The following is a 21,441-nucleotide window of genomic DNA, read 5'->3' as shown; positions in this document are numbered from 1 at the left end:
CATTGTCAGTTAGGAACTTTTTGGATTCATTAATGGTGATTGCTTTGCACAAAGTCAAAAGACTTGCTCTCTTGATGGTAAGAGTGAAATCGAAAACTCAGATTACAAATCATGGTTAAAGTTTGACCGGCTTCTTAAAGTCTGGATCACAGAGACATTATCAGAAGAATGTCTCAGCCTTGTTATTTGCCTTAAGACTTCTGTAGAAGTTTGTAAATGACTGAAGAATGCCTATGTAGGTAATTCTCAAGCTAGTGTTTCCCAACTTACTCAACAACTCCAACTCTGAATTCAACCCTATGAGAATACATACACAAATTCAAAACTATTTGTGATGATTTGGTGGCTATTGGAAAACGTGTACTAGATGAAAATACGGTTTTTTGGCTTCTTAATGGATTTGGTCCAATATATGAGAGTTTTTCTACCACTATGCTTAAGCCTCCGATTCCTTTATATTCTAAAATCATACCTCTTCTTCAAAGCCACGAGGTTAGAAATCAGCCCTATGTTTCTAAAGAACACTTGGATCCAAATCAAAATATGGCTTTTGTTGGACAACAAAAAAAATTTAGACCCAAAGAGGTAACCAAAATTACAGAGGTAGAGGAAAAAACAACTTTGGTGGTCGACATTTCTTCATTTCTCAAGGACATGAGTTTACTCACACTAGCCAGATAAGTAATGTGGGTTGTGGGGTACCCCAGAAAAATCAAGAAAGTGGTAGTGCACTTTCTATGTGATACATGGATCAAGACTTCTAACAAGATTCCCAGATACAACAGGCAGCTCAAACACCTCAAAAAAATTATCAAATTTGTGGGAAACTTGGACATATTGCATTGAAGTGTTGGTATTGATTCAACCACACATATTAAACAGAAGATATTCTTCAGGTACTTGCTGCAATGATTATAGCTGATTTACCAGACTCAGAATTGTTATTGGATACAGGTGCCTTGACTCATACGACATGAGATCTACGTAAGTTGCAAAATTTTCGTTCCTATGGAGGAACAAATAGAGTTATGGTTGGGAATGGTGAACAATTAACTATTTTACATGTTGGTGATACAAAAATTGCTATTGGGCTTGGAAAATTCAATGTTTCTAATGTTATTTTGGTGCCTAAAATGAAAAAAAATTTGTTATCTGTTAGTCAATTTACAACATGTTTCCCATTTATTTTTTAGTTCTCATCAAATAGTTTTTTGATTAAGAAAAGGAGCACGACAAAAACTTTGCCAGCGGAAGTAGAAAGGGAGGACAATATGCACTTGAGGAACTGAAACAAACTTTATTTTCTAATAGGAATAAAAGAACATCAGAGGATGTGTGGCATTAACATCTCGGACATCCTCAAAATAAAGTTGTTCGTTACGTAAAATCTAAACAGTTGATTAATATTGATGTATGAAATAAATCTCATTCTGCCTGTGCTTGTTATCAGATGGGAAAAAGTTGTAAACTTCATTTTAATGGTATTGATAAAACCTCTATTGAACCTCTCTTTAACATTCATCCAACCTTATGGGGCCTTGCTCCAATTTTATCTAATCAGAGTTATCGATTTTATGTGATATTTGTTGATGTTATATTCGTTTTACTTGGATTTATCTTTTGAAGCGAGTATCTGAATTTTTTGCTACATTTATGAAATTTCATCGTATGGTTGAAAGGAAGTTTGATAAAATAATTCAAGTTTTTCAATGTGACGGAGGTGGTGAATTTGCTAAGAAAGAATTTATTATTCATCTCAATGACAATGGAATCATGCGACAACTATCATATCCAGAAACTCTTGAGAAAAATGGAATAGTTGAAAGAAAACATAGAAATATTGTAGAATTGGACTTTACAATGATGTTTCATGCAAGAATTCCTAAACGTTTTTGAATTGAAGCCTTTCATACTGCAGTATTTGTAATTAATGGAATTCCCTCTACCAAAATGAAAATGGATTTCCCATACTCATTATTGTTTGGATGCGTACCAGACTACTCATCACTTCGAGTATTTGGTTGTCGGTGTTTTTCATATCTTCAAAACTATGCTACAAACAAATTTAGTCCACATATGCTTCCATGTGTATTCTTCGGCTATAGTATTCAGCATAAGGGCTACAAATGTCTACATCCACCCATAAGACGAGTCTATATCTCTAGACATGTTCTGCTTGATGAAAGTATATATTCTTATGCTAACCCAAACTCTTTGTTTGATAGTACTCAGGTTTAAGGGGGAGTTGTCTACCTATGCAGAACGGTCAGAGTGTTATGGGGTCTGACATACTGACTCCTTCCTCTTCTAATTCATCACCTCCACATGAACCACCCATACAAGATGCCCTTGATGTATCGGGTCTCTCCGGTCCTTCTTTGCCTATCACCAATGATAGCTCTCCAACTTTTCTGGTAGAGAAAGATGTCACCACTAGAACACCAATCTAAGATGTACAGGATGAAGCAACACACAATCATGGTAATGAAAATGTTGTCATTCAAGAAACCAACCAATCTAATTTTTTACCAGCCTCTTAGCATCATCACGATCACATAGTCAAAAGATCTCAAGATGATACTTGAAGATCTCGGGTTCTGTCATACATGACAGCAATCTCAAGTGCTCATATTTTTGAAGCTATCCCTTTAGAACCTAAAATTATTAAGTTCACATTGGGTTATCTAGGTTGGCCTCATACAATGAAAGGGGAAATTGAAACCCTACATGTTAACTCAACTTGGAAGCTAGTTCCATGTCTTCCAGGTATGAATATTATTGGTTGTCGTTGGGTCTATAAGACTAAATTAAAGTTTAATGGTAGTCTAGAGAAACTTAAGGCTAGACTAATTGCCAAATGATTCAATCATGTTGCTAAAATTGATTTATCTGAAACCTTTAGTTTTGTTATTAAGCCTGCTGGTATTCAGATTGTTTTCACCATAGCTATTGTGCGCCACTAGCATATTAAACAGCTTGATGTGAAAAACTCTTTTTTGCATGACTTTCTTAAGAAACCTGTATTAATGAAACAACCTTTTGGAATTTGTGATCTTAAAATATCTAAATCATGTGTACAAATTAAAAAGAGCTTTGTGGTCTCAAGCAAGCACCACATGCATGATTTGATCGATAGTGTATATTTATTATCATTGGAGTGTTATTGCGGAATAGCTGACTCATCTCTATTTGTTTCTAGCACTACTCAAAGCACTATTATCATTCTCCTTTATATTGATGATATTAATGTTATTGGTGATAATTCAGATATTTTACAATGGTTCATTTCCCAACTTGGAAGGGAATTTTCTATGAAAGATCTTGGACTTATTCACTACTTCCTTAACATAGATGTATCTTATTTTTAGGCGGAATTTTCTATCGCAGTGCAAATATGCCCGAGATCTTCTTGATCGCTCAGATGCTCGGTGCCAAACCAATGACAATGAAGAATAGTATTCATGAGAATTCTGATCCATTTCCTGATCCATCCTTTTATCGGAGTATTGTTGGTACACTTCAATACATTACCATAACACGACCTGACCATTCTCATAGTGTTAATACAGTGTGTCAGTTTATGCATGCCCCTACAATTGCACATTTTCAGGTAAGGAAGTGGGTTCTTTGTTATCTCCGTGGTACACAGTAATGCAGTATAATAATATTATCTAATAATTCTTTTGAGTTATATGCTTTCTCTTATGCAGACTGGGTTGGGTGTCCAAACACTCGTCGTTTAACGATTGGTTTATGTATTTATCTTGGTTCTAACTGTATATCTTGGAGTGCTAAGAAACAATCGACTGTGGCTCATTCAAGTGCTGAAGCAGAGTACCGATCTATAACATCCACTACAGTAGAATTGATATGGCTTTCTTTTATACTTCGGGATATTGTGGTGCCTCTTTATCAGCTACCAATACTTTTTTGTGATAATATTAGTGCTCTCTACATGACAGTTAATCCTGTTTTTTATACCCGGACACAGAACATTGAGTTAGACTATCATTTTGTACGTGAAAATGTTTGCTCTTGGATTGCTAATCACTCAATTCGTTTCCTCTCACAATCTAGCTGATATCTTCACCAAGCCTTTGCCACAAGGTGTTTTTCGAGATCTTTGCTTCAAAACTCGGGCTTCAAATGGCTCCTCAGCTGAGTATGAGGGGGAGTAATAAAACAAAATTCAAATAAAATAGGAAAGTGTATTGCTCTTTCCTTTGAGAGGTGAATGTAACAAAATATGAAGGTGTATATTGCATATAACAAGTGAGGGAAAACGTATATTACATCAATGTATTACTATTATATATACAATGAAAGAACCACCACAAGAAGTGTGGGACATAATTATTTTCTCAAAGAGTCCATCTCTCTCTAAAAATTTCTTTAATGATTCCCATCGTTCTTTAGACAATCCGGAGTTGGATCTGGATAATTAACAAAAATAAATTAGAATTAAAAATTGGAAAGCTTGGGTGATTCTGGCACGAAAGTCGCTAGCCTCCCAATCCAATCTGACTCGTATGATTCTCGAGTAGGGGCAGAATGGAACTCGCCAGAACCCGATGGGTAGACTTGATATGAGTCTAGGTCCAAAAATTGGACCCGAACATCGGACTTAAACACTATTTGGGTACGAGACCGGGTCCGGTTGGGTCTGGGTTTGGGACCGGGTCCCGCAATTATTTTTTGGGTCCCAATATATGAGATATATTTAAATAAAATTTAATACATAAATATTTTAATGTTTAAGTCAAAACCAATAAGTCCGAGCTGCATATCATTTTCGGGTCTGGGTCCGGCCCGTTGTCACCCCTATTCTCGAGCCTGACATGCCATAGTAGCAAGTAGCAACACCATTAGAAACCAGTCTCAAAATTTCTAGTTCATTTAATACTTTGCTAATTTATTTTTGGGTAATAGTTAGTTTGCTAAATTTGTTTCTTACACGTTGATTTTATGAGGTTGGCATCTAGACTTCTTCTCATAATAAGTAACCAAATTGAGTTTCACTGGAAACTGCATCTCATTTGTATAGGGGCAAAACTGAAATGATTCAAAAGTCTCAGGGAAATCTTCGTAAATTAGAAGCTTCACTGTGTAGAGTGTAGACGGTTGGTGTCTGCTCTGTTTGTCTCTCCCTCTCCCTCTCCCTCTCCCTCTCCCTCGGTTGTAACTATCTGTGTTTTGTTTATTAGTTGCAATGTGGCTTTCATCGTGGAACTCACGAAACTCCCCCTCTTCCTTCACTCAACACCTCTCTCTCTCTCTAGAACTCCCTCTCTTTCTTCTTGACTCAACACCTCTCTCTCTCTCTAAAACTCCCTCTCTTCCTTCCTTGACTTGTCACCTGACTCTCTCTCTCTCTCTCTCTAAAATTCTACTCTTCCTTGGCTCCTCTCTCTCTCTCTCTCTCAATTCACAACTTCCCTTGACCCTGACTCCAAATCTCTCTCTCTTTCCGCCAAGTTTCTTGTTTTTGTACTTTTTTTTGTTCTACTCTCTCTCTCTCTCCTTCAATTGTCTAACTCTTCTCCTGCTCTTCTTCCTCTTCTCATATTTTTTCTTCTTCCTCTTCTTCTTTTATCTCTCTCTGTCTCTCTAGTATTTTCTTTCTTCCCTGGGATTCTCCCCGTCTTTCTCTCTCTAAGTATTAACAGCTTAGAGAGCCGTAGAAATTTAAATGGGTGTCCACCATTTTCGCAGAAATCTCCTTTTTCTAGTTCCTTTGCTTCTGATCTCATTTGAAATTGTTTTGGGTCGCTTCGTGGTGGAGAAGAGCAGCATCTCTGTATTAACGCCTCACAATTTGAGGGGGAAGCATGACAGTGCTATTGGAAACTTTGGGATCCCTGACTATGGTGCCTCCTTGATTGGGAGTTTATTATACCCACAAAAGGGACCATCTGGTTGTAAATCCTTTCAAGAATTGGGGGTCTCTTTCCCTTCTGGTCGCCCCCTGGTTGTATTAGTAGACCGTGGTGGTAGGAATTCTCTCTGTACTTTTTTTTGGATGAATTACTCTCTCTGTATGTATCTTTCAAGCTAATTTTTCTGTTTTATCTTCTTGGGTAGTTGATATCTTTGGTGTGTGTTCTCTGTCATCTCTTACATGCAAATTTCACTGTTTTATCATCTTGGGTAGTTGATATATCTGAAATCCTCTCTCACACACACTTCTCCTGTTCAATTTTTCTGTTTTATTGTTTTGGATAGTTTTCATCTCTGATCTTGAACCTCTCTTGTGCGCTTCCCCTATTAAATTTTGTTTTTGACCTTTTTGGGTAGTGTCTCTCTGCTCTTCTTTCTGGCTTCAACTCTCTATGTATGTTATGTTCTTCTCCTATAAAAAATTTCCATTTGTTTCCGTAGGAGCTGATGTCAATGAGCTTTGAGAATTTGGTTGACTTTCTTGCTTGCTAATTTTACTGTTCCCATATCGACCTTGACATTCTTATTTTTTGTACTTAAATATGGGCCATCCTCTTTTAAGATTTTGTTCTCATTTGGATGCTTTTTCAGTTGCATGTTTATGATGATCTAATGTTTCTGCAAAGTTTTTTCTTTTCATACAATTTGTGTTTGATGTCTCCATTTGGCGATTTGCTCCCATGTCTTGCATGTTCGCCTATTTGGATGATTTCTTCATCTCTCTTTTTTATTTTTCGATTTCAATTGCTTGGTCTTTCTTTTCTAATGCCAAATTGCATATTGGTTTTTCGCCATTTGGGCTATCTGTTAATGAAGTCAATGATACTTCTGTTCAGATTTCCACTTTTGATGTATTTTTCCTGTGAATTTTAAGATGCACAATCTGTTGCACTTATGTATGCAAGTTTCATTCAAAATTTCCCTATTGTTTTCTGTTGCGTTCATCGCCCTTTTCTCTAGCCAGATATGGTAATATATACATTTGTTTGGATCACTTTTTACACTGAGGATATGGTTGAAATGGTGCAATTAAATCAAAACTTTGTACTTTAGATGTTGGTTTTGGTTCTATGGCAAAGTTTTGTTTGAATTGGATGTTTACAAATGGATTTTGGTCTATCTTGGGCAGTTGGGAAATTTTCAATTTATTCTCTCACACAATCTTTACCTTATTCTATCACACAATATCTCTCTCTTCATCCACCTTGTATACTTGCTTTGGAATTTGCTCACACTTTCATTTTCCTGCCTTAGGTTCCTACTTTACTTTGGAATTTGCCGGTTTTCTTTCAAACATAATCTCTCTTTTCGTCCTATGGTGTGTCGGTTCAGCATGCTAGCTTGCCTTTCTCTCTCTCTCTCTCTCTCTCTCTGTTTTGAATGTTAACTTGGGATCTGTTCTCTCTCTCTCTCTCTCTGTTTTGAATGTTAACCTGGGATCTGGTGAGAATTGAACCTAAGATGTCACGTTGTGGCACCCACCACCCTGACCACAGCCTTGGGCCCATTCTCAAATTCATCTCTCTCTCTCTCCATATATGCATTATTAGTATGCTATTTGCTTTTGAACCGGTAGTCTCTCACTGTCTCACACATTCCCCTTCTTCATCTTCTTTGCATGCCATTCCAGGCTGCTACTTTGCACTAAAGGTGTGGAATGCGCAACAAGCCGGTGCAGCTGCTGTCCTTGTAGCAGACGACCAAGATGAGCCCCTAATAACCATGGACTCCCCTGAAGAGGACCATGAAGCCAAGAACTATGTATCGAAAATCAATATACCCTCTGCCCTCATCGAGAGATCTGTTGGAGACACCCTAAGAAAGGCCTTGGACAAAGGGGATAAGGTCACCATTAGGCTCGACTGGCGAGAGTCCATGCCTCACCCTGATGAGCGTGTGGAGTATGAGCTTTGGACCAATAGCAACGATGAGTGTGGTCCTCGATGTGATGAGCAAATGAAGTTTGTTAAGGAATTTAGAGGCCATGCTCAAGTTCTCGAGAAAAGGGGATACACTCTTTTTACACCGCATTACATTACATGGTTCTGCCCCGAGGCCTTTCTACTTAGTAAGCAATGTAAGTCTCAGTGCATAAACCATGGAAGGTATTGTGCTCCAGATCCTGAGCAGGATTTCAGCGTAGGTTATGATGGGAAGGATGTGGTGGTGGAGAACTTGAGGCAATTGTGTGTGCATAGGGTTGCTAATGAAAGTGGGAGACCTTGGGTTTGGTGGGATTATGTAACCGATTTCCACATTCGGTGCTCCATGAAGGATAAGATGTACAATGGGCAATGTGCTGAGGATGTGATCGAATCTCTTGGTGAGTGTAGGGGCACTGTAGAAGTTTGGTCTTGGTTACTTGTGGTTTATTGTATAATGTTCTTTTTGGGTAACTTTATTGTTTTCAACTGGACAAGGAAAAGCCATATTCCATTAGGTGGTGACTGTCGGATGAAATGATGGATGGTGATAAGAGAGAGGCTATATTGAATCTCTGAGAGTGTATGCCAATGCAGAACCATGGCCTCTCTATGTTTGTTCTGTTGCTTTGTCACAATATCGACATTATACATCACTTAAACCACAGGAAACCATAGTCTGTTGCAGTCGTGACAACCTGACAGTGATGGAGAAAGTGGGAACCCCCATGCCTTTTCTCCTTTCAATGTTTCCCATTGTCTCTCCATGACCACAATCCATTATTTTTTTCAGATAGTCATCACCCAAACAGACTGTAATTTTCCATAATTATTTGGATTACGGTATACTTTTTCATTATTCTTTTTGGGTAGTTCAGCGGTAGGGTTTGAACAGGGATGTAGTGTTGCCAATGTTGACCCTTTAACCAACAAAACTCATGCCTGCCTCCTAGTTTTCCTAATATATATTTATATATATGTATATATATGTATATATATACATATATGTGTGTGTGTATATATGTGTGTATATATGTATATATGCATATATGTGTGTGTGTGTGTGTGTGTGTATCTTGTCACCAGAATAAAAGTTGTTTCTTTTTTCTTTGTGATCTTCTGCAACCAGGGTTGGCTGTCGAAAATATTAGGAAATGTATGGGAGATACAGATGCTGATGCAGAGAATCCAGTGTTGAAAGCTGAGCAAGATCTTCAGGTCTCTTAACCATTTCTCATTGACTCTTGATGAGTGCATGTTTTGATAATTAGGTTCATGTTGTTTACTGTGTATTATCCAATGGAGTATGCAGGTTGGGCGGGGATCTCGCGGTGACATCACCATCTTGCCAACTCTTGTAATTAACAACGTACAGTATCGAGGTATACTGCTAAATTTGGGTTCTTGTTTTTACTTGTCGAGCAATTTAAACGACAAGTTGTTTATTCGATTATACACATGACTGCCAGTTTTACAGCTTTCTTTTTCAAACTTTGGACTGATTCGATATGGTAGTAGCTGGTGCATTCATCTATTTCCAGGGTATCCTTGGATTGATTAACTGGATGGCTTTGTACATTACTGAAAACTATGCATTTTCAGATATCCTGATTGGAATCTTTTGCTTGTCAATCATTTATGAGGTTGTAATCCTTGGTATTATTCAGGGAAACTTGAGAGGACAGCTGTGTTGAAGGCTATATGTGCTGGGTTTAAGGAGACTACAGATCCACCAGTTTGTTTAAGTGGAGGTTGCATCCTATGCCTTTTCAGTTATGTTTTTTAAGCATCAATGCACATAAATTTCTCATTCTGTTTGCTGTCTATTTTGATGTTGCAGATATAGAGACCAATGAGTGCCTTGAAAGAAATGGGGGCTGTTGGCAAGACACAAAAGCTAACATAAGTGCCTGCAAGGTATTCTGATCAAAACAAAGTGAATTTATTTTAATATGTGATGCTGAGTAAGAACTGTTTTTTCTTATTCACTGGTCACTGCTGCTTCATGAGGTTACTCTACAAAATGACCCAGCAGTATTTCTAAGGATTTTCAATCTCTGGATTCTTTTAAAATACCAAAAACGCTTTTTGGGTTTTAAAAGGTATTCCTCGTGCCATTGGCCTATTCTTATAGTTGATTATTGTGGGTCAATGTGAATTGTTTTTCTTAATCAATTTGTCTTTGTTTGCTGGAAGAATGTAATATCACCAGTATCTTATCTTTTGGTTAATTGTGTCTGGAGTAGGACACTTTCAGGGGTCGTGTCTGTGAATGCCCTGTGATGAATGGTGTTCAGTATCATGGAGATGGTTATACCTATTGTGAAGGTGTGCATTTGTCACTTTATTTCGTTTTACTTAGGCAACTTTAAGATCATACAAACCTTAAGGCTTCTATATATGATCACGCGCCTACTCATTGGACAACTATGTTAATTGAAGTTTGAATGTGCATAATACTTTCACAGTGTTTCTATTTACTGCTTATAAGCCAGAATGCTCCACAGGCCCTCTTTCATTGCACAAACTAATTCCCACAAACCAACTGCTATGATAGGAAGTGAATGCCATCGTTGCCTGCAATTTGTTTAACATTAGAAGATCCATGTAGGACTTGATTAAAAGCATTATTATTTGGGAAGCAGGATTCACTGTGTCTGCTTGATTAAGACTATCTTATAAACTTAGGTACTATCTAATATGTAAACTTGTTAGGTCTTCGTCGTCTGAGCCTTTTTCCAACTAATTAGGGTTGGTCTACACGAATCATAGTCGGTCATTCTGCTCTGCTAAGGGTCATACCCTCAGTGAGACCATTAGTCTTTATATTTTTTCTAACTACTTTCAACCAGTGGTTTAAAAAGCGCTGAGTCAACACAGATTCGGGCGATTCGACATGGGAATCGGTCACCCCTTATCGATTCTAGCTCAAAATAGGAAACTGCCCATGTTTAGAAAGGAACCGGGCGAGTCACGCGATTTTGACGTCATGAAACGGATTATGACGTGGCCGTGTTGGAGGGCATTTTTGTAATTTTCTTTTAAAAAGGGGATAATTACGGCATTGTACAAGTATGGCCACGTGTGCCTCTGTCAGCCACATGCTTGATCATGCTTTCCAAGCATGTGATGAAACACGGTACTGAGGAGGGTTTTATTGATGTAAAACTTCTCTTATTTTTTCGATGGGGGATTTGAGCATGGTACTTAGGCTTGAAAAGGTAATACTATATAGCCTTTTATTATAAAAAGTAGGACAACAAGTGGGGCTGTGGTGTAGTTGGTTATCACGTCCGTCTGGTACACAAAATGTTCCTAGTTCGAACCTTGGAGGCACCATTAAGTATTGATTGTAAAAAAAAAAAAAAAAGTAATACAACAAGTATTTATTGTCAAAAAATAAATAAAAGGTAATACAACAAGTATAAAAAAATAAAATAAAAGTTACCTTATTGTAAAAAAAATAAATAAAAGGTAATACAACAAGTATTTATTGTCAAAAAATAAATAAAAGGCAATACAACAAGTATCATGCTTTTCAAGCCCACATTTGAGCTGCGATTATCATAAGCGTAAATTAGATATGTAAAGGTAATACAATATAGGCTTGAAGTATGTTAACTCTTTTTTTCTCAACTCTTTTTTTCTCTCTCATATATGAATGCCTATTGTTATTTATTTTTTTACTTAGGAATAAATGGTCTAATTATATTTTTTATTTTTATAACATAGTGGTCTTTAACATAAATTTAGGAATATTAATTTAAAAATAGGGTTCATACAATGAGGCCATTTGAAATATCTCTCTCTCTTTCTCTACTAACAATCTCTTCCACTGAATTTATTCTAGAAACCTAAAAAATTAGATTTTTGAAAAATAAAAGTGTGATTTCGAAAATTGATACTCTTCTAATAATTTCTACATCGATAACTAAATATTGTATTTTATTTATTAATTTATTTTCATTATAAATTATGTAATGTACTATTTTTTTTTTTCAGTTGTCAATAATATATTTTAAATTAGATGATATTATCAGATATTTTGGATTTGTTATTATTTGTATAGTAAAATAATTATAAAATATAAACCAACAATTTCAATTTCAGTATGTAATATTATAATTAGTTAGGTTGTAATAATTTTGGATTATAGTTAGTTAGGTTGTAATAATTTGGGTTTTGTTTAGTGGATTAGGTTTTTTCCGCCAATTCGAGATTTTGGTGGCCATTTTTTCATCGATTTAATTCATTATCTATTGTAGTCCATGTATGATTATATACTTTATATTCTATGATTTTTCTTTTGTGTGATGTAAATTTAATGGCTAACATAAATTCATACAGAGAAAGAACATCTCAATATTCGCATATTGATGGAAAAAAATGAAAGTTAATAATGTAGTACCCAATTTCTTATTGGATTTCTAAAAAACAACATTTATAATGATTTTTAATAATTTTTTTGGATTTTTTTATTGCTGAATGCAATCGATTCGGTCGATTCCCGATCCGAACCGCTGATTCACCGATCCGGATGGGTTTTTGGGGTGCCCAATCTGGGGCACCGATCCGTTTTTGAAACCATTGCCTTCAACCATGTCCTTTGGGCCGACCTTTTGTGCTTTTTTAGCTTTCCACTTGAACTAATTCGCACCTCCTAACAGGAGCTATATTGGGTCTGCGCAACACATGGCCAACCCACCTAAATCTACTTTCTCTCATTTTATCGTCTATTGGTGCCATACATAAATTCCCCCGAATTTGTTGATTCAGAATTCTATCTCTTCTTATTTTGCCACTCATCTATCTCAACATCCTCATCTCAGCTACACTCATTCTATGTAATTTATGTGAACATGTGCATTACTAGTTATGATGTGTATCTTGCATATTGCATATTGGTTGATATATGCATGTATGTACCAACTACTTGTGGTATTAGAACTGATAATAGAGTTCATGAATCTGGTATAAATGCTCCTGACTATGATATTTGTACTATAACCCTTACCTGTTCCTTATAACTATTCAAGCATAGTTCATAGTTTTCATGGCTTGGATCTCAAATTCTACCTAGTTTATTTTACGAGTGGTAACCCTCAATGAATTTGTATTGTTCAAATTATATTTTGACATTGTCTTGCTTTTTCTAAACTTGGACATTGGGAAGATGGTCTACCAAACGACACATTTCCTGATGAGCATGAAACAGTGCCTCTAATGTTGTTTCCATGGATGGTCCTGCATATACTCATGTTTCTTGCCCATCTTTTTTTTCTCCTAGTCGCATGTTTTTTAATCCACGTACCACTTCTAACATCTTTTTAAACTGCTCCATGAATTTTCTGCCATTTCAGTAAATGACTCAATATTTTTGTAGAGGTGCCAATTTATGCATTGTGATAGATACCAGCAAACTTAAACGCTGCAATATTTGTGTTGGACATTTTGTTCAAAATCCAAGAACTGCTGCTTTCAGTCAGTAGGGCCATGTTATAAGACATCACATTTCTTTGGTTCCAAGGAACTAGACTGCACAATCCGATATAAATGAATAAAACTATTCATTTCTGAAGTTTGTAGATCTTCACACTAATACACAGATGACGTGACTTGTATGACCTTTATCCTTCTCTGTTTGGGTTTCAAATATGACTTGAACTTCTTCCGCAAGATTTGTCCAAAAACTTTTGTTTATTTGATAGAGCTTTCTAAGTTCCACCTTGAGTGCTTTGGACTTCTCTCAAAGAAATGGATTGATTGCAAAATATGCATACTATGAACATCAAGAACTAAAATTGATGCTTTTTACTCATATTTTATTCTTTTGACATCATTGGCAGCTATGGGGCCTGCAAGATGTGCAGTGAACAATGGTGGCTGCTGGTCAGAAACAAGGAATGGACGGACATTTTCAGCATGCTCAGTTCTGTCACATGATCCTTTGTCTTCACTAACTTAATGATAATATTTATTTGCCTCTACTATTTGTTCAAATCTCATAACTGCATCTTGGTAAAAAACCTTACATATTTTATACTTGTGTATTTAAAGGGGAACGTTCTTAAAGGTTGTCAGTGTCCACGTGGCTTTCATGGGAATGGTCATACTTGCGAAGGTACTTATAAAATTGGGAATTACTTCAAAATTCTAGTTTCTTGTCTTTTCCTTTTTGATATATTGCAAACCTAATGTTATATTGCTATATTATTGTAGACATTGATGAATGTAAGGAAGGGCGTGCCTGTCAGTGTGATGGTTGCAGTTGTAAGAATACATGGGGTGGATTTGATTGCAAATGCAGAGGGGACCTTCTATACATTTCAGAGCAGGATGCATGCGTTGGTAAGGAGAACCAAGATGTCCTTGAAGGGGTTTTAATGGTTTTGTACCTCATAATGGATTGATTTGGTACCTGGTAATTTTAGATGGCTCTTGGAGTGTCCAAGCATTATGCTGTTCATGCCCCAGAATTATAATTTTACTTTCGAAAACACTTGAAAAAGTTAAAATAAGCAGAAAAGAATTAACAGTGAATGGCATGCATGAGCAAGTATTGAGAAGGAAAATTGGTGTTTTGAAGTATGCAAACTTGGTCCAAGAAGGGAGATGACCTTAACAGAATGGCGGGCCAGGATTCGCATAGCCGACCCCAATTAGTTGGAGAAAAGCTTTGACAATGATGATAAAGTATGCAAACCAGATTTACTTGACACTAGAAAATGGATGGACTGGATATTTTATGGCAATTGTTGACTATGAAAATAAATAACTACAATAGAATTGTTTAAATTCTCTATAAATAACCTTATTAGTTTAATTTATCTTATTCCTAGATTCATGACTTACATAATTTTAATGTTCTGTACAGTATAGAGAACATAATCTGCCATCAAACCTCTTTTTTAGAATTTATGGATCTAGTGTCCTCGTCCATATTATTTCACGTTTCTGTCAAATTTGAAGGTCTTTGGATTACTGCCACCACCACCACTACCATTATCATCAATGTTGTTATTATTTTCTTGATCTGTCCTTGTTGTTTTTGGAGCAGTCAAATAGTTTCAGTTCTAACATTATAGGCTGAGAAATTTTAGTTATGTGGGTTCAGAACCAAGGTATTTCAACAGACATATAGTCTGATTAAACTGGAATTCACAACTGAACAATCCATCATAACTACCCAAAAAGAACAATCCATCACCCCATGTAGTAAATTAAGTTAATTCAGATTTTGATTTGTCATCATTGTTAGTAGTATTTAACTCTTATGAACGAACTTGGTTTAGTTTTGAGCATCATATGGAACTTTGTGGACATGCAGGTAAGAATACCTCAAGATTCGGGTGGTTCCTAACAATCTTGGTCTTATCTGGATTTGTTGGAGTTGGGTTTGCAGGATTTGTATTCTACAAATACAGGCTTCGGGTAAACTCCAGATTATGTTTTTACTGATTTCATTATTTCATAAAGCCTTTCCCATCCCTACCATATTAATATTATTGGTGACTTGGTTTATGATGATTGCTCTTCAGTTATTGCTTCTGTGTCGAATCATTTATTTATTTGGATATTTATTTATTCGTCTATCTATTATTCCTATAGTCTTACATGGACTCGGAGATCATGGCTATCATGTCACAGTACATGCCACTTGATAACCAGCAGAATGAGGTTCATCCATTACGACAGGACACTGTTTAAGGTATGGTGCTGATCAATTTGGTCCCTTGGTTTTTATGTTTTTTATGATTCAAGCTCTTACAGAGTTTGATACCAAGAATTGAACATTTTTTTGGATTTATTAAAAGTTCAGCTGTGTAGAAATTTTTTATAAAGAATTTATAAATCTTGAGATTAGGGATAAATTTGCATCTAATATCAATAGAAATAAGAGGTGTCACTTTGATCAATATAATGAAATTGATGGTTCTTGTGGCCTTGGTTTTTAGCCACTATATGCAACCAATGTTGATTGGTTTTATGTGCTGCTCCCCAGCTTGCGAAACACGAAAAATTAGAGTTGTGATGCTGTAAATGACACAGTACAAGTGAGAGCCTTCCCTTTGAGTTGATTGATGGCAGATGAAGATGTTTGTGGGTGCTGTGCTAACCAGGAGACTCTCTCACCTTGTAATGTTCACAAGTTTATATGCATAGAATGATAGTTTTGAATCGTTGAGCATGTTGAACTATATTGTACAGAGATAATAAAGGATCTTGATGTAGATTAGTGAATAAGGCGGACTTGGATGAATGAGATACGGGTAAAGAAATAGCAGTGGATGTAAATGAATGAAAATATAAGTCAAAGAGATATTGCTGGATTTCCTTTGATTCGTCATTTTTTCATTTCAAATTATGTGCTGTGTATTTTCATCATGGATTAGGATCAGGAAAAGGATCGTTGATGCCCAAATGTAACAAAACAATGATTGAAATTCCCACATTGATTAGAAAAGAAAAAAGAAAAGGTAAAAACCAAATTTCTGGTTCTTACTTCTACTTAGGAAGCTGCTTTCTCCTCTCTCCCTTTTCCCTCTTCTTTACTTGTCATCTACTTAAATCTCTTGGGATAGCAAATCCTCTCTCTCTCACACGCACACATACAAATAAACTGCTAGTTTGGATTAATTCATATGCAGTTTCTGTTTTTAATTCTTCCCTTCATGTTGTAAATCCTCCCGGTTTTGGTGATGATCAACTCGGTTATAGAAAGTTTGAACTTTGGAGAGAGCCAGTGGATTAAAACCAAATAACTTGTCCGTGTCATTCAGTGGACGAGCATCTGCTTAACTCGGGGCAATTCCATCAAAAAGTCCAAGTTTTTTAACACTACATAGGACCGTGATGACAGAAATTTATAGTGAACTTTTTCACATCTATGAAGAGGCTATACAAATAATTTAGAGGAAAGTAAATAAGGACTAAAACATTACCATGGCACAGTAATTGGTATCTATTGTATATCTCCTAGCAGATACAACTCTGGCCACAAATGAATTTAGAAGGTCAAGAAATTGGGAGATGGTTTCCTTAGGCATCATAATTGGTGCCAAAGGGTCATGTAGGTAGACATTTGTTTGCAATCGGTGTTTCGAAAACGTTGAAAAATACAGTGGCCAGCGTATGTTACCAACAAACTTGAAATGGAGTTTGAGAGAAGAGGAGAGTAGCAGTTATGGGGGTGCTAAGGGATCATATTCGCAATGCGATATGGACTAATGATGGCCGTTTATCTGTTTGCCCTCGAACATGGCGTCCAAAGATAACAGCAGGAGCACAATAGTGTGGTGATTGAAGGTGACACTGCCAACGTTATTGAGTGGTAAAAACACCGATTTTAATTTCCTTGGAGGTGGTGGGTGGTGATGAATGAGATTCAAGCGGCACTGATTGAAAAGGAAACACTGATCCAACAAGTCAATGGAGAACACAATCAAGAGGCGGATGTGCTCGCCAAGAGTGTGATCACAGTGCATGAAGGGATTGAGCACCTTAGACCATGAGCGGCTTTCCTCTTTGCGTTCTCTTATTTTTGGTTTCCGAAGTTTTGTTTTTCCTCTTGTGGATTCTACTCATTGATCTGCACTTAGGGGAGCTTTTCTCTTAGTGTGCCCCAAGGCCAAGGGTATCCAAAGAGGAGCTTCTGTTGTTCATAGGAGTGTACAGCAGTGGGTTGTGCTTTTTACCCATTTCTTGTTCATAGTCCTCAATGTACATTCACACGATCTTAGTGAAGTCAAAGTAAAGATTCAAAACAGTGGTTGGGAACTTCAAATTATCATCACTAATATTATTATTTTATCGTATGTTGTGTAGAAAAATACTGTCCTTTTACATGCAAGAAATGAGTATTGATACATTCTGTTGGTCCATGGATTGTGCATTGCATCTTATTGGTTCATTCTTACCAAGAATTTTTTTTTTTTTTGGGTGAGTCAGTGGGAGAGGTCCCCTACCCTTGGTAGGAATTGAGCCTAAGATTTAGCGTTGCAAATTGTCAAGCGCTAACCAATTAAGCTCGTGTTCTTTTCCTATGCTTACCAAGAATTGGTTGTCAATTTTAGACTAGCAAAAGTAAACAAAAAGGAAAAGTATACAAAAAGAGTTTATTTTAAATACAACTATATCACAAGCATTCTTGTCTGTTTGATTTCAAATGGTTGTGAGTGTGCTATTGACTAGACTTAAAGTTCAAAAAGAATTTCCTGAACTTTGTGACACACCCCAAGCTATTAAATTTGATACCTAATGGTTAGTAGCAATTGTGACCTCATTGGAGTAAAAATAAATGGTCTCATAGTATACATTACCATCATCATTAAAACATTTTTTCAATTAATTGAGAGTGACTACACAAATCCTGATTCGCCATTTTACTATAAGACCCCATGTATTATCTCACAACTACCAATTATGTCCCTTTGAGCCCACCCTTTCTTTTTGAGCCTTCAACTTGAATTAACTCGTGCCTCCCAACAATTGTCGTTTTTGTGTTGCACACGGTCAGCCAACCTAAATCTACTTTCTCTCATCTTATCCCCCTATTGGTACCACACCTAAATTCTCTTAAATATAAGTGCAATTTCTCTATTCTTCAAGATCGATGCACAAGTAAACAGCACTCCCAAGTTGGGCTACTTTCTCTCCGTCCCTCTCTTCTCTCAGAAAACTCTCTCCCCCCAGTCTCAAATTTGTCTGAAGTACTCTGGGTCATTCATGTCTCTCTCTCTCAAGATGTTCGTCGGGCACGTCATCATAATTTAGCTGATATAAGAGCCCTCTCTCTGTCTCAAGAAACTTGTAGCTCTTCTAAGTTGTAACAAACTCCAGGAACCAGCAAGCTGAAAAGCAGAAAATTGCTCTCTGTGATAGCATTTTGATTGCGTTACTGAAGTGTCTATACTTCACGAAAATCTTCAGCTCTAGATCCTTTAGAAATTGGCATTAAGAAGACAAACTCATGAACACTACCCAAAATTCTTTCTCCACCAACCAAATCTTGCTTCTCTTTGATATTTCTAGTTCAAAACCAGGTTTAAATTTGTTTTAATGCTTGAGCTTGCAGTAATTCCTATTTCCATTGCTCCAAGAAGCAAGAAACTTTCTGAAAATTTGTTCAGAAGGCGAGACAAAGAAACTGAGTTATTTTGTAGCAGATAAAAATAGTGAAGAGAAAGAGAAAGAAGGGAAAAAGACGACTTTGATGACCCAACTTCAAATTTTCAAAGTATTCTATTCAATTGGTTTGACGTCATTGTCACTTTTTCTCTTTACAGATTTATTTCCTTTAATTCTTTTCGAATCCGTGTTATTATCATTTGTAAATCTCCAAATACCTTTCTGTTCTAGACTTTCAATTTGTGTTTTATGATCCATAATTTTTTACATATTCTAAAAATCATACCACCCTTCTTCCGAGATTGCCACCAACCATTCCTTGATCAAGACATTCAAACTCTTGTCCTTACAACCACATCAATTCAAAGCAGAAGGGTCATGGGTCAATTCTTGGGGGTTTAACGTCAAGGAAGATCAGGATCAATGTGGAAAACTTGGGCCAGCCAACTCGGACTCGCCACCCCGGGTATCCTCGAGTTGGCTTGTCCGACTAAGGGATCTTAAAAAGAATACAAAAAAATTACAAAAAAATCCAAAAAATAAGATATTTATTTGTAATATATTCTTTTAAGCTGTCATCATTTTACCAAAGATTAGAAATGTTTTGGCTATTCATATTTTTTTTTAGGAAAATTATCGCTAATATTTATTTTAGTAAAATCGGAAAAAAAACCCCTAACTTTGCAAAACCTCGCTTACAACCTTTTTCACAAATTTTGGCTTTTTTTTTTTGGGACCAAAATGACCTTCATGGTAGTCTTATTACCTTTAAGCTTTATAGTAATTAATACCGTAAAAATTTTAAGCTTTACAGTAATTAAAACACCGTAAAAAATTCAAAGGGTATTACGGTATCACCGTAATGTGTGGGGAAGTCTTTACGATATTCTTATTACCATAATACTTTTCCAGTCAATTCCAAACCCTTATTGGTTGAAAAGCTTCAAACCGAAACTAATATCAGGGTTACCCTAGAATACCGTAATACTTTTTTAGTCAATTCCAAACCCTTATTGGTTGAAAAGCTTCAAACCGAAGCTAATATCAGGGCCACCCCTCTCCTTCCTTCACGGTAGTCTTCTTTGGAGCCGTGTTTTTCAAAAAATATATGTTTCCATGGGAGCACGATGTGGATCTACTCTCTCCCTCAAAAACACCATTTTAAGAATGTTTTTGCTCTAAAATTTTGATAACCATATAAAAATTACTAAATTATTTTTAAAAGAATTGAATTGTGAGTTATGTGACATTTAAATCTAGCTCTTTGAAAATTGGATAGTTTCTATTCAATCTTGAAGTGTTAGGTTTTTCTAATATACAGAAGAATTTACTTGGAAATTTTCTTTTGCTGAAATTATTCTATAAGTAGTAGAGATTATATCCTAAAAAGTTGAGATTTGAAAAATACAGGTAGCATAGATTTTTGTCGAGGGAGTAAATAGATAGTAGACTCCCGATCTAGTAGAAAATCTTTTGTGTTCTTTTAATGAGGCATGGGCAATATTACGGTAATTAAATAATTAATACTACTTTAAGGTATGGTATTCTAATTCCCGTAATACTCTTTCAACTTATTATGGTATTTAAATTACCGTAATGTTATTACGATAATTAAATTACCATAATACTACTTTAAGGTATCAAGGTATTTTAATTACCGTAATACTCCTTCAACTTATTACGGTATTTAAATTACCGTAATGGTCTTTACGGTAAAAAAACTACCGTGAATGTTATTTTGGTCCAAAAAAAGCCAAAAACTGTGAGAAAGGGTGTAGGTGAGGTTTTGAAAAATTGTGGTTTTTTTTTCCGATTATAGTAAAATATAGGTATATTAGCAATAATTTCCCTTATTTTTATATTTTCCCTTATTTTTTGAATTATTTCTAATAGTACCCCCGACACAAATTTACTTTTTCCAAAATCCACTTTTTCACTATTTTTAAAACCTCATTTAGATGCATTTTGTTAAATTTTACTTCGAACATATTTTTCCTATCTTGGGGGGGATTTTTTTATTTTTTTGAACACTTTTTGGCTTGGCCGGACTATACCCGACTCAAGCCGAGTAACTCGGACTCAATCAGAGCTACTCCCATTTTTATTCACTGATTAAAATCATCGTTATCATCATTATTAAAGTTTTTTCTCAACTAATTTAGGATCGGCTATACGAATTCTAGTTTGCCATTCTGCTCTATCAAGACTCGACACACGAGCCAATATAGGCTTTAGCAATACTCGAGCATTTGTTGCATTGAACCTAGTCTCCCACTCCACCTAGACCAAAAAATGGTGGTTTACTCTTTTCAGACTATGGCTGGACCAGGTGTAATAGCTTATTCGGAGAAATGAATTGCTCGAACCGACATACCGCATGTGTGAGCCTATCCCCCTCGCTCCTCCGAGATACCAATCCGAGAACATTGAATTTGAATTCCATGGAAATGCACCA

General features: G+C 36.2%; 1 protein-coding gene across 1 annotated transcript; it reads left to right on the top strand.

The window, feature by feature from the left end:
- The first annotated feature begins 5,027 nt into the window (after positions 1-5,027).
- On the top strand, positions 5,028-16,189 carry LOC18443202 (vacuolar-sorting receptor 6). Its single transcript, XM_006853394.4, has 13 exons — positions 5,028-5,990; positions 7,568-8,260; positions 8,989-9,077; positions 9,172-9,241; positions 9,527-9,610; positions 9,700-9,776; positions 10,106-10,187; positions 13,706-13,788; positions 13,917-13,980; positions 14,079-14,207; positions 15,187-15,290; positions 15,468-15,567; positions 15,862-16,189. Exons 1-12 carry the CDS (start codon positions 5,690-5,692, stop codon positions 15,564-15,566), a joined length of 1,875 nt encoding a protein of 624 aa, XP_006853456.1. The 5' UTR covers positions 5,028-5,689; the 3' UTR covers position 15,567; positions 15,862-16,189.
- Positions 16,190-21,441: the final 5,252 nt, after the last annotated feature.

Source organism: Amborella trichopoda, chromosome 2 (genome assembly GCF_054954075.1).
Source record: "Amborella trichopoda isolate Santa Cruz 75 chromosome 2, AtrichopodaSantaCruz75HAP2 v2.0, whole genome shotgun sequence".
Classification (NCBI taxonomy): domain Eukaryota; kingdom Viridiplantae; phylum Streptophyta; class Magnoliopsida; order Amborellales; family Amborellaceae; genus Amborella; species Amborella trichopoda.
This window is presented reverse-complemented; position numbering and strand designations above follow the sequence as displayed.

Coding starts and splice junctions, on each gene's coding strand:
- LOC18443202 (XM_006853394.4), top strand. CDS start 5,690: ATGGGTGTCCACCATTTTCGCAGAAATCTCCTTTTTCTAGTTCCTTTG. Junction 9,242..9,526: donor TAACAACGTACAGTATCGAG/GTATACTGCTAA, acceptor GGTATTATTCAG/GGAAACTTGAGAGGACAGCT. Junction 13,789..13,916: donor GGACATTTTCAGCATGCTCA/GTTCTGTCACAT, acceptor GTGTATTTAAAG/GGGAACGTTCTTAAAGGTTG.